Source organism: Rutilus rutilus (genome assembly GCF_951802725.1).
Source record: "Rutilus rutilus genome assembly, chromosome: 24".
NCBI lineage: Eukaryota > Metazoa > Chordata > Actinopteri > Cypriniformes > Leuciscidae > Rutilus > Rutilus rutilus.
Window position 1 is genome coordinate 10,270,236 of NC_140228.1, and position 14,539 is coordinate 10,284,774.

The window sequence follows — 14,539 nt, forward strand, 5'->3', positions numbered from 1 at the left end:
AAGAGAAGCCAGAGGGCAATTTACACAGTACAAAATCATACACAGGTTCTATCTGACACCCCTTAGACTTAATAGAATGGGTCTGACAAATAATAATGTTTGTTGGAAATGTCAAAAGGACAGATGTACTTTTATTCACTGTGTCTGGGAGTGTCCACTTATTCAGCCGTTATGGCACCACATTTTAAATATTTTGAGCAAATGGCTTGGAACAACAACCATTATCACCAAAATTGTGTCTATTGGGAGACAGAGAGCAGATGCCAAATATTTCAAATGGAGAGTCATTTTGAAACACTGAAGAAAAAAAAAACCTGTGTTTGCTTTACAAACTACATAATAAGAACAGAGCATGTGTCCTTGTGTGTATCCCTGTCTGGGAAGACTTTTGGACTTATGTGACAGTGTCTGTCCATGTGACACAATAACTCTGACTCCTCATTATTATTATTTAATTTTTTTTCATTTAGTTCCCCTCATTTAGTAAATCCGTTTCCCTCTGTTAATTGCAACCGCTTTATATATTTTGGCCTTATATGTAGCATTTGTATATATCTGTAATCTGTGTTTTGTATGATATTGTCATGTACCGGATGAAAGCAATAAAAACTTGAATAAAAAAAAATAAAAAAGGAGAGGAGAGGAGAGGAACTGTTCGATATGTCTCGCCCTCTCTTCCTCTTTCAGTGGAAATAAAGTCAACACATTGAATAATGCTGCACGTTTCAAGGCACTTCAGTGGGCCTTTAACAAAGTATGGATGGAATTCACAACTGTTTGTTTTTTAATGTTGATTAAATGAACCGATCCTCTTTTGAACAAACCTCATGCAATGTATTAAAGTCATCTGAGCTGATATAAACCATCTTAGTGGTGTGTCGATCTTTGCATCTGTTGTTCTCTGAAATGATCACCTGTAGCACAGATACAACAGTGCATTTCTCCTATTAGTGGTTCATTGTGGTAAAGCGCTAGTATGTGTGGTTATAAATCACCATCACGACTGACAGCAATGAATGATGAATTATGATACCATATGGTCACGAAAAGATAGCTAAGAGATGAAGACAACAGTGGCTACAGGTGATGACCAGGTTATATTTTTCAAGTTGCAGTATATGTCCTTACATTGGCTAAACTTGTTGTAACATATTCTGACACATTTAAAAAAACAATCTAGTGTATGAGCACAAAAGATGATGCTAGGTGTATAAAGGATGAACATTTTGGAAATATTACACAGCAGTGGTGGATAAATAACTTCAGCCAGTGTCCAATCATCTCATCCCATTTCACAGTGGAAAGCAATATAAAAAGAGAATTTGATACATTTTGATAGTTTGCCTACATGGTAAATACAAACTATCAATAAAAAACTTTTTATTTTTTATTTATTTTGGGTTTATGAGAATAAACAGTGAGATTTTGACACTATTGTAAATCCAGTCCTGGTGCAGATCATTAGTTTTTGAACAACCTTTAAATAAGAACACAATTATACAGAAACATATTAATGGATATACATGGAACCAATTTTTGTTCTGTATATCTAGTTCATTGTATTATATATTTAAATATATTCATTTAGTATTTCTATATTTATTTCTGAAAATGGCCTTTTCAGTATTGGATGTCTTTAAATCAGTCAATAAAGGAAGACAGTGTCTTGCATTTCAGAGGAATTTGACAGTTATGGAGAATCTGTGTCTAAGAATATTGTTAAATGGAAAACTTGACCCATGCCATCCCACGACTAGCAAAACTCCAAGTAACAGTATGACGTCAGCTCTTCCTTCCTATTTTGCTTCATTTAAATGGGCATATACTCAATGTTACAAGATAAAATATATTTGAATCACTAAATAAAAAACACTCTATTGATAAAATGGCTTGTTTTATTGGAATATTAAAAATGATTAACTTTTTTCAGCATACATTGAATTTATATCAATTAAATGACTGACAGCAAGGCTAGAAATTAAATATAATCTGAGAATTTCATCAAACGGAGATCCCCCATCTACATTTACACATATTAATTTAGCAGATGACATTTACAACTACCACAACAAATGACTTCACTCCTAATCTAAACTGCTAGGAAAGCCAGATATGGTGATGAAACAGAACAATGATGAAATCATAGACAAAAATAAATGGACAGGATGTGTAGCCCAAGTTCCGCTTTATTGACTATTTAAGGTGAACTAGTAAGTGTCTTGAATTTATTCTCTCAGACACAAGCAGTGAAAGTTGAAGATCGACTGTGACAATGGAGACACAAAGGATCCTCATGAGGAGTTTGGCTGTTGTGGTTTTTGCATCTGTGATCTGGACTATAACAGGTAAAGTGCTTGAAACTGTTTGTATCTTATTATATCTGATGGAACGGTGCAGAATATTGAGGTTTACCTTGTTCTTCAGTCTCAGCAGGTGCTGATGAGAAGGTGAAAACATGCTGTACTGTCATCTCCAAAACAAAGATGACTGATCCTATCATCAGTTTCAGGATGCTAAACCAAAGTCTTCCATGTATGAAGGCCGTCGTGTAAGAATCCCAGTCCTTCTCTAAAGAAAACATGTCATGATTAGAGATCAACAGCATCTGATGCTAGATTTCTGTTTTAACTTTTTCATTCTCTTTAACAGCTTTGAGACTGAACAAGGAGAGTTCTGTTCTGATTGGAGACAACGATGGGTGAAGAAGGAAGTTAAGAAGCTTTTGTAAGTTAAACCCAACAAGTGTGGTGAAACATACCTGAATTTGTAACAACATAATCTTAAACATAATAAAGTGTTGAATGTTTAGTATACAGTAGTATTCTTGTATTCAAATTGTGTTTGTTTTACAGAAGAGCTCAAAGAAACAAAGCCTGACTTCCACGCCACCACCAGCATCATCTATCAGTAAACTCACTCCTGTGGGAGGATCTTCACAATCAACTGACAGATCATGAACATCTAAAAGCAAACTCATAATGAGAACACATCTACAAGTAGTTATGAGTTATGAAAATATTATATATTATTATATTAAAATATTTCTAAAGTTTAAAACCCTTTGGTGTTCTTCAGGGTTTTTTTAACCCGCAAATGACTTTTGCAGAATTTTTTTTAAATGTTCTTTTTGTCCAAATGGCATGAAACTTTGTACAGCTCTCAACCCTTTCTAGATCTACAAAAATAAAATAAAAAATGAATTGTAATGATATCTGTTTTTATGTTTGCGTGAAAAATGTTGCGTCACACTCGTGGGAGACCCCACATAGAAAATAGACAAAATTCATCATCAAAATCAGAAACAACACAGAACACACATAGACAGAAATGAAGTGGCACATTTCTAACAGTGCTAAAAACATTCACAATGCAAAATTATCATGCTCACACATGCACACACACACACACACACAGAGGAATAAATTTGTGAGACTATAAAAACTGCTCTCTTATAATTTGTCACATAAAATGCAGAACCACCACAAAAATAAATTTGGTGACACTGACACATCGACAATGTGAACACTCACACACACACACACACACACACACAGAGAGAGAGAGAGAGAGAGAGAGAGAGAGAGAGAGAGAGGGAGAGAGAAAGAGAGAGAGAGAGAGGGAGGGAGGGAGAAAGAGAGAGAGAGAGGGAGGGAGAAAGAAGGATAGAGAAAGAGACAAAAGTTACTGCTTTATTTGCTCATTTGTTATGCTGTTCAGTTCATTGCATTTTGATGATTATGTCACGTATTTGTACTCAATATCAGTGCTCGAAGTGGGGCGGTACTCACCGGTACGCAGTACCGGCACTTCTGCATTTTACTCCAAAGCGTACCTGCACGTTTTCTTGCGTACCGCTACTTCTCGCATGAAGCCGGTACTCTACCACTGACAAAAAAAAGCGTCAGTGTCACGCCCATTTCACATATACTCCGTTTGCAATGCGTATGCGATGCTTATTTTTTTCCCGCACCCATATTAACAGGTAGAGCTTTCACACTGCACGCGGATGCGGTCTGGCAATGCGTTCCAGGAGCGGTGCGTATACAGCAGTCCAACGATCGTTTCCACACCGAGTCTATTTTTGCTGTGCTGCACGCGCTGAATTAAAGTGACAGCGCGTGGTCCGTGGTCAAAATTAACACAGAATATGACATAATATATCATTTGTATTATTTAAAATTACTTTTAACATTTAAAAACATACGTTTTCAAATTCCAAAGCTTGCAGAAGGTTCCCAATGGCAATACTGACTTAGGCTACAGCTTTCCTGGTAGCCTTGAGTGAATTAACTTGTCTAAGAAAATGATTCATAAAACGTATAAATATCTGTAGAGCCTATGTTTACTTTCGTCATTGACACAGACGAAAATGAAAAGACTAAGTTCAGCTTTAGGAGGGGAAGAAATAGGCCAGGATAAGAAGACTGAGAGAAAAAGAAATATGAAGATGAGGAGAGAGCAGGTATTGACAAATAATCTAATGACAAGGTTTTAAAGATAGCCTATTTCTTATAATTGTTTGGCCTTCAAAAGTCCTAAATTGCACATATGTAGGTCAGAGAAATCCAAATTTTCTCGGGGGAGCATGCCCCCGAACCCCCCTAACTACGCCGGGGCATTGAGTCTTGTTGTCCAGGGCACAGGAAATAGTTAATCCGGCCCTGGGTGAAGGCGGTGAGAGTAAGGCAAGAGAGTACCGGCACCTTTTTTCCCCCCACTTCAAGCACTGCTCAATATATAATATAGCTGTTCATATCTGTTCTGTTACAGTTAGTAACTGAAGTGTAGATTACATTTGTACAATGAAAAAAAGAAGATTGAAATAAACAGTAAACTAAAAACTCAACTTTTATCTTTTTCAGGTTTGATTCTAATCATAATGAAACATTATTGAATAAAAAATGTCAGTACAAAAAAATGCTAAACTTTGACCAAAAAAATATTGTATTGTTAGAATTGTGATTTCATCATATTTAGATATGAATCCAACCAGGGCCGGTTCTAGACATTAGGAGGCCCTAGGCAAAATTCATGTTGGAGGCCCCCCACCCCCAATAAAAAACACTTGAAACAAATATGATTCCTAACCTTTTTATTTATACAACATTTAATTTTAAATTTAGTATATTTGTACTTATACAGTACATAAGTTTGGACAAATTACTATTTTTAATGTTTTTGAAAGAAGTCTCTTATGCTCATCAAGCCTGGATTCATTTGATCAAAAATACAGAAAAATAATTTAGTGAAATATTATTAAATAATGGTTTTCTATTTTACTATAGCCTACTTTAAAATATATTTATGTGATGCAAAGCTGAATTTAGTGTCACGTGATCCTTCAGAAAACTTTAATATTCTGATTTATTATCAAATGTTAGAAATGGTGCTTAATATTTATTTTATATATAACCTGTGATACTTTTTTCAGGATTTTTTGATTTTTAAAAAGTTGTTTTAAAAAAGTCTTCACTATCACTTTTTATATATTTAACACATCCTTGCTGAATATTCCTTTTTTATTTTTTTTTATTTTTTTCTGTATTTTTGATCAAATAAATGCAGGTTTGTAGAGCATAATATGAAACTCTAAACATTAAAAATAGTAATGGGTCCAGACTTTTTACCGTTACTGTATGTACATATTAATCAAACTTTATCTAAGGTAATCTCTTTTTTGTTTAATGAAGATGTTATTGTTGTTGTTGTTGTTATTTTGCTGTTTTATTAAATGTATTCACAGTTCCAGAATACCACTTCAGTAGATGAACATAAGTGCTTTTATCATTTTTTTCATAGCTGCGGTATGGGCAGGATTTTCCCCTCCCATTTAATCAATATTGACTGCAGATATTATTATATTATGTATTGCATTGTTACCTTAAATATGCTGTACACAAATCAAGTGGAAGAGAAAGACACGATCGCTACAAAGCAGAAAAAAAATAAAAATTCTAAACTCATCAGCAGAATTTAGAAGATAGACCCATAGATATGAGATCCTTTATTTGAAACATTTAAAAATGTTGTAGTGTGTTGGCTTTTTAACTTTGAATACAAACGGCTTGTCTTTTACTTTTGTAGCTTTTTTACTAGTCAGCTCCTGACGCGATGTTATTCCTTCCTTGTACGCGCAAATTCAAAGCGTCGCGTCTGGGCACGTTAATGACGCTCGCGCTCTTTTAAACTCGTAATAAAGCGGTGAATGATTTTTCCAGAAATGACGCTGATCTACACAAGTTTATATTTAGAATACATTGCAATCACTCCAAAATAGATGACGACAACTCATACACCTGCATTACGAGCTGTGCTTCTTTGAGTGCCTATTTAGGCTTTTGCTTCGCAGCACCTGATGGATGCGTTCGTTACACAAACTTTCAGAAGCCGACACCAGCTTTGAAACGGAAACATTAATTGGTTTAACTGCAGATGAGTGACAATTCAACAATATCCAATGAACAATGAGGCTAGTATTTCTGCCCGTCTTGACTGGTGGACTATAGGGGATGATACGATATATGGCAAATAGCATATAGTGGAGATATAGCCATCTAGTGGCTAAAATGATCATTTTTTACTTTTAAAACTACATTTTCCAAAATAGGGGCAAATATTTTACACTAAGCCATGTAAAATTATCCATGTTATCCCCATAAACGAAATTTAGAAATTTGGGTCTTTTATAAAGTAAATTTTACATAAAAAGCTCTTTTTGTATAAAAACCTAAAAAAACAAAAACACACAAAAAAACTTTTAATTTATTTATATAAATTTAAAATATATCACAAATCCTCCAAAAACTGCACAAATGTGGAGTAAAAACATTAATAATCAGAGTAAAATTACATTTATAAAAAAAAAAAAAAAACTATTATTCTGTTACAAAATTACATGTCTCTGGAGACCCCAAAGATCACGAGTGCACCCCAAATGAAGAATATCAGAGGGTATTTAAAGTGACGGTTAGAAAATTAGGTGTATTTAAATTTAATATATTAAATTATATGTTGTCAAATACATGATGTAGTTTGACAGTAACAGTTCTTAATTTATACATTTTATTCAGAAACTGAATTATAGTGAAACTGTTTTAGAACAAATGTGTTTAAATACAATATTAGCTTATATATTATATCATAATTTCACACTGAAATATATTTCTTTCAATGTAGTGAAAATGCAGTGTCAAGAAGGGTGACGCAAGTCTGAGTGAAATTAAGACTGATTTGTATGAAAACAAACCTAGACATTTTTGTCAGTTGATTATGCAAATGAACGAGTGCAATCTGAAACTACAAATAAACTATGATCAGCAACAACTGGTTTTGCTTGTGGTTGATGTTTCTGAATGTGTGCAAGAGGTCACTGTCAGAAACGATGACACCTTTTCTCTTTAGCATCTTTTTTTATCATTGGATTTGTATTTTTATAAGAGCCTTTGTTATTGATTATTATGGATCTATAGCCTGACGTCATCATACTCAGATTCTAGTCAGAATACTTCCTGACGTCAAATGTTGTGGGCAGGGCAAAGTTCGGCTGGCATCCAGGCTAATGGATCTACTGATTTTAATGAAATTTTTTTACATTTATACTCAGATCCATCCTCTTGTTGTTGACTTTCTTTCTTCTGTGGAAGACAAAATAATATATTTTAAAGACAGAAGTAAAACCGTTTCTGTTCCTGTTGACTTCTATTGAATGGACAATACAATGGAAGTCAATGGGAAACTAAACTGTTTGTTATTAACAATTTTCAAAATATCTTATTTTTTGTTCAGCAGAAGAACAAACTGCATACAGCTTTGAAACAACATCAAGATGAGTAAATTATGACATCTTCATTTTCATTTTTGGGTGGACTATCTCTTTGTGTATGTGACAAGATTTATTTGTCATACACAGTTATATACAGGATACCACCAGTGAAATGTAAATTGGGTCCGCTCCATTAGACTGGGCATAACATAACATGTAAAGTAAACCTGAGCAGTGCAAAAACAGTATATAAAAACCTGACAACAGTAATATTATACAGCAATATATGATGATATATGTTATATGGCACTAACAAGGCAAAGTGCTATGTGCAAACTGACATTAATATACTTTAATATACTGAGCGAGAGACTTGTGAGTGATACAAGCATGTCCACATTAAGGAGTCTAATAGCCTGAGGAAGAGGCTCTCAGTGCTTATCCAATGGCAGCAGACTGAACACACAGTTATCAGGGTGGTTGAAGTCCTTGATGATTTTACAGTTTTTCTCGATTGCTTAAACACATTTCTTGAAACTATGCCTCGTAAACAGTAAACACAAATCTATAACGTCTCACCCAATTCCCCAAACATCCTATTTTCAGGTCAAAATGAAGCTCTACACTCAAAACCATTCACTCTTGCTGAAAAACCAAACTTTGCCCTCAGACCTCACACACACTACAACATAGTCTTACACACTGGTGCAATAAATTTAAAACAACATTTCCAAAACTGGTAAGTTATGTTGCTTGTGGTTGCTCTATCTCTATCTGTATGTGAGGCAATTTGATGCATTTCTTTTTATTACAGTATAGTGCAACAGCGACAGTACATGTATGTGTTGTAACAGCACAGTGTACTGCACTCTAAAGTTACAGAGCAGTCTGAAGTACATCTACTGTACCTGTTTTTCTCCCGGAAGGTTCTTATGATCGAGGCGACGGTGAAGCGACTCAAATTTGGCCTTACTCGTAGCCCAGCCTCCCTCATAGTCACACCATGGACAAAGACATGGGCAACTAGAGTGTCTTGTCTCCTTGCCCTTCCCCTTCCTCATCCTCTTCCTTCACCTCTTCCTCCACTCCCATCTCCTGGGTGAGCTTTTTGATAAATGGCGTTATGGTTTTGAAATTTTAGTTCCAAAGCCTGGTTATAGTATTTAAGCAATCAAGAAAAACTGTGACAGCTGTATTTCTGCATGGTTTGATGTAGATGTAATGCAGATAGGGGAGAGCAGACCCTGTGATGTACTAAGTGCACTATATACTCTCTGCAGAGCTTTACAGTCCTAATTAGTGCAGTTCCCATAACACACTAAAATACATTGAGTTTGTACACTTTCTATTGTTGCAAAATAGAACGTTTTCAGGATTGCTAGCGAGACCCTGAATTTCCTCAGCTGTCGTAGATGGTACATTTGTTGTCTGGCTTTATTCACCTGGGAGCTTGGCTTGTACATGTACAGACCAGGTCAAGTTCTCAGAGATGTTTATTTCAAGATATTTGAAGCCTCTCACCCTCTCTACAGGTGTCCCGCCAATCAAGAGTAGGGAGGAGGTTCTCTGCTGATGGTGAATCCATAACAGATTGCATTTAGCTATAGCAGTTTTGTTTTCTTTGATGGAGCCCTTATCAAGATCAAGATCGTCTTGTTTTCACACATACTGTATACAGTACGCACAGTACAAGTGCTTTGGAGATTTCAATCTCTGTCTCTCTTTCAGATCGTCGGCCCACTAGAGTTGGAGTGACTTGCTGTAAGGAAGTGTCGAAGGGAAGAATCCCTCCTGAAGTTAAACTGATTGGATACAGGCATCAGAATGCTCTGAGTCCGTGTGTGGATGCTATAGTGTAAGCTCTCTCTACACACATTTCACAGTTTTATATGCCTGATATTGTGTTCATTTCAGTGGTACTGTATATCTGTCCTGCAGATTCTACACAGAGAAAGACAAGTACTGCTCTGATCCAACAGCGCGCTGGATTCAATTCAGACTGAAAGGTACGGCCCTAAATTAATATGACATCTTAATATGATGCTTATGTATTGATAAAAAACACTAACGTGATCATCTTTCCTTCAGGTCAGATTGAGGACTGAGCCAATGGAGGCCTAAAGATGCCGCAAATCTATCTATATATAGAAATTTATTAAAAGAGAATATATAGGATTATTTAAGCAAAAAAGGTCCCATTAGATACTCCTTTAGCTTATGTAAAAGTTAAAAGAAGTTAAACTTAGTTGCTTTGTTTTATCTCCTTTATATTTAAAATGCACTTTTGGGAAAAAATGGCACTGCTTACTTACATCCAGCCTTTTAAATGTAACAGTTTGGACTGTATTTAATCATATTTAAGCTGAATCATTAAAGAAATATGTGACCCTGGATCACAAAACCAGTCACAAGTCACACCCACATAGGAAAATCCTTGTGTTATTACGAATCAGAATTACTTTCTCTCTTCTTCTCACTATACTTTTGCTTTTGAGTTCTTTTTTGAGGTTAAACAAAAGAGCCAGTCCCCATTGACTGTAACTGAATGGGAAAAAAAGATATCAGCATACTAATATTTTGCAGATTATAAGAGAATTTTCGTTTTGGGGTAAAACATTTCTCTACATTGTATTTAGTATACTTATTAATTGTGTTACAGTAATAGAAAGTTCGCCCTCTAGTGGAGAACTGCACCTAATGCACAGAGTAGGTTATGCAATTTATCAGCCAAAAAACTCTCAACCAGTGTTTATTTGGCTTAGCAACTAAACAAATGAAACATGTTATGGGATAGATTCACAAGCAAAGACATAAACAGAAATAAACATGAAGCAAGTAAAAACTTTGCATAGGCCTACTGTGCGTATACACATCCCCAAACAAGACGTTAAAAAACAAAAATGGTAATATTGGGAAGTTATATAGCCTATTAGCTAGGTATATTAATGTAACTATGGGGTGCAAGCATCTATAAAAGACTTCTTAACAACATTACACACTCTGACAGTTCCATGTGATTGTATCAGATACATTGTACTTTAGGCCTATATTGTAGGCTCCTGAATAAAAAACAGACATTGTTTTACCAAGGTAGGCTATATCCATGTGACATGGTACTGACATGGACATGGTGACTATAGGCCTATACAATGGTTCTGAATGTCAAAAAAAAAAAACATATAATACCATAGTAATTATAGTTTTTTCGTGTAGGCTACTGTCAGTGTTTTGGTAGGTGGTGACTCGTGAGAAAATGTATTTACCTCGTTCAAGGCGCTGCACGAGCAGGTTTTCTCTTGAACCAAATTCAAATAAAATCTTCATCGCTGACAAACGCGATAAGGTGAATCTGCAGGTTGTTTCAGTTGATTTTAGGTAAATATTTCCAGCAGATGTTAAACGGCGACAGAGTCATGCCCTATTTCACGGATCACCGATTAAAAACGAATAGCCTAGTTGTATACACTGGTTGGTATGCGAATAAAGCGCTTTGGTTTTGCAGTATATTCCTGCGTATTTGACGCAATTTCAAAGTAGTTGAACATATTTTAGTGTCAAGCTCAGAAACCATGCTTATGTTAAAGGGGTCATATAATGCATTTTTGTACAAGCTAATATGATTCTTTAGGGTCTAAATTAAAAGTTTGTAATATAGCCTACTTTAATTAAAAATTCTCATTAGTATTGTAAGAAAACTCTCATTTTACCTGGTCAAAAACAGCTCTGTTTTCAGCACGCCGTTTAAGTGCATGTGTCTTTAAATGATAATGAGCTTTGCTCACCCCGCCCCTCTGTTCTGTGCGTACACCGTTTGAAATAATAACACAATAACCATAACACCTTGTTCATTATAAACGTGGGATTATGAATTATATTGAGAACGTCGTTCATAGAAAACATGCCGTAATGTACCCTGAGTGTAAACCTTAGACGCATTCATCGTGAAGCATGCTAGCGATTTGCAAAGATTAATCTAAATATTAATATAAAGGTTAATAAAACGTTACACTCACTTCTCCTTCTGGAGGTGCCGCAGGAACACGAATAGTTGGTACTGTTGGGAACTTTTATTCCTTCATCAAAGCAAAAACCAGGAGACGTTGGGATCGCGTTCAAACATAACGTTCTTCTTTATTGAGCGTGGCTGCGGTTCGTCCAACAAAATCTAAATACATAACTGTTCATGGTGTCTTATAGGCATTTTAGGAGGAGGGACTTTTGAAGGTGGAGACAAATTCAAACAAAGCATGTAACAGGTTTAGGTAACACCCTAGACTGAGGGTGTGGCCAATCCTAATTCAATCAGCATAAGGCTCCAAGAGCCATTTGGGCTCCGAAAGCCATTTGCAGAACAAAAGGTGAGATTCTCAGTGAATCATTCGTGTGCTAATCCCATCAGTCTGAGTGAAACTAGGGCTCCAAGAGCCATTAAAGACAATAAGGAGAGAACAGGAATTGCAACTTTGCTGAGATCTTAACCTTAAAAGCTAAATACAATATTCTTTACCATGATGTTATGTACGGAAGCATATTTGAAATAGATTCTTAAAATTTGTTATTCTTCAGTACCAATCCTTTTTTCAGGAGCAGCTTCTTAGCTAAACCAGCTTTATACTGACCCTCGTTTGTAAAGCAGTCTGGTGTGTGAAATGATTCGCGCAAACATGAAAGCATTGACGTTGATCGTGGGGAATATTCCCTTCGAAAACAAAACTCAGCCACTGCGTCTTCAGCGGTTCGGATTTAGGAACATCAAAATGACTGCTGTGTTCCTCATTGCACCCAAGAACAGAACACCACAATCGCTTAGACGCCATTCTGCTCATAGACAGTGCTCAAGCGTATCAACAATGACGCGCGGACTATGATGACAGACAGCTCGCTCACGAGCGAGGGCGGGTCTGTGTTGAAATGCTGCTGTCAATCAACAATCGTGGGAGGGGCGAACGGCTTGATTTGAGATGGGGGAAAACAGCCTATAAGGAGAATAAAAAAAACAAAACACTAGATGGATTGTTATCATTTTATGATGGTTGTGTACAGGCACTGCCAACACACATTTCAGTACAATCAACTTGTAAAAGTGCATGTACCATTATATGACCCCTTTAACATGGGGCATTCGTATGAATTGTAAAAGAGTAGCAAAACTCAAGAGCACGTAGATGTGAATTTGAGAACTTAAGTACAATAAATATTCGTAATTGTACTTGTACGTTAACATTTACACTTAAGGCCATTGCACACTGAGTCCGAAATTTTCGTATGCGTTTTTTCGTGTTCGTCAGCCTTAAAATTCGTCACGCACAGAAACCTTGCACACTGAGTCCGATGCGTATTTATTAAACCTTTGCGGAAAAAACGCAAAAAATACTGAATGGATTCGTCAAGCAGTGAGGATGATTTTGCGCCGAGAGGAAGGAGAGTTTCACCTCCTTATCAAGGAGTTGCGAAATTATCCCGAGCGATTCAAAATTTACCTCAGAATGTCAGTGGAACAGTTTGATGCTTTGCTAGCGATACTGGAGCCACATATTGAAAAGAAGACCGCCAATTTCCGTGAACCAATCGATCCTGAACAGAGACTGTTCAGACACACACACACGGCCGGCGGAATTCAAGCGCTGGGCAGACAGAACAGCTGTAGCCTACAGGCTTTAGTTTTTTAACCAAATAATACATTAGTATTCGAATTGGCTGCTCAATCACACCTTAATCGATCCGAAATTTCGATCAAATTGAAAGGAGTGGTTCCTTTTCTAATACGATCGAGAATCACCTGCCACAATCTGTCTTTATATTCAGTGTTTTTGTAATCTACATTTATTCATTTAGCTGACACTTTTATCCAAAGCTTTTATCCACTTTAATCTGCATTTTGTTTATCATACAGTGCTTTGTGCTGCGAGACCAAGTGTATCAACTTGTCAGACGCCATTCTGGATGTTGTCGTTTGCTTGTACGGTGGCTCTGAATAGTCAAAAATCCTCTCAAAACGCTGCCTGTGGATGCGAAAAACGCAGAAAATCGAACCCAATCCGATTATTTTTATTACGGACGAAAGTTTCGGAGGCAGTGTGCAAGCGTGATTGACATAACGTGAGGTCGTATTTATTTTTTAACGTCCGAAAAATTCGGATGCGAATTTCGGACTCGGTGTGCAATGGCCTTTACAGCTCCAATTTGAAAACCTGTAAAATAAAAATCTGATGCACTCAAAAAAGTACACATTTGTGACTACTTGTCTGCAACTTCAAATTCAGAATACAGGTTTGTGAGTCTAATGTCTGCGAGTGCAAATTTCAACATTCAACTTCAGATTTTTATTTGACAGGTTTTCATATTGGAGCTGTGAGTGTAAATGTTCACGTACAAGTACGAATATTTATTGTACAAGTTCTCAAATTCAAATCTACATGCTCTCGAGTTTGCTACTCTTTTACCTTCATACATTCGGTTCATTGGATGAACAGACATGTACGAATTTTCTTCTCAACATTAGAGTATCATATTTTCTTTAGTGTGTTGTCATGAGTTCTAATCACAAATAACAACAGATGTAGATTAAGTTAAAGGGGTCATATAATGGTACATGCACTTTTACAAGTTGATTGTACTGAAATGTGTGTTGGCAGTGCCTGTACACAACCATCATAAAATGATAAATATACATCCAGTGTTTTTTTTTTTAATCTTCTTATATGTTTTCCCCCATCTCAAATCAAGCCGTTCGCCCCTCCCACGATTGTTGATTGACAGCAGCGTTTCAACACAGAC

At 36.2% G+C, this 14,539-nt stretch overlaps 1 protein-coding gene across 1 annotated transcript; it reads left to right on the plus strand.

Moving 5' to 3' along the window:
* Positions 1-9,223: 9,223 nt before the first annotated feature.
* On the plus strand, positions 9,224-9,887 carry LOC311283983 (uncharacterized protein; the record flags this gene model as incomplete). The annotated part of the gene is made up of 4 exons (XM_084398798.1): positions 9,224-9,294; positions 9,393-9,617; positions 9,701-9,768; positions 9,851-9,887. The coding sequence occupies 4 exons, from the start codon at positions 9,224-9,226 to the stop codon at positions 9,865-9,867; spliced, it is 381 nt and encodes a 126-aa protein (XP_084254924.1). The 3' UTR covers positions 9,868-9,887.
* Positions 9,888-14,539: the final 4,652 nt, after the last annotated feature.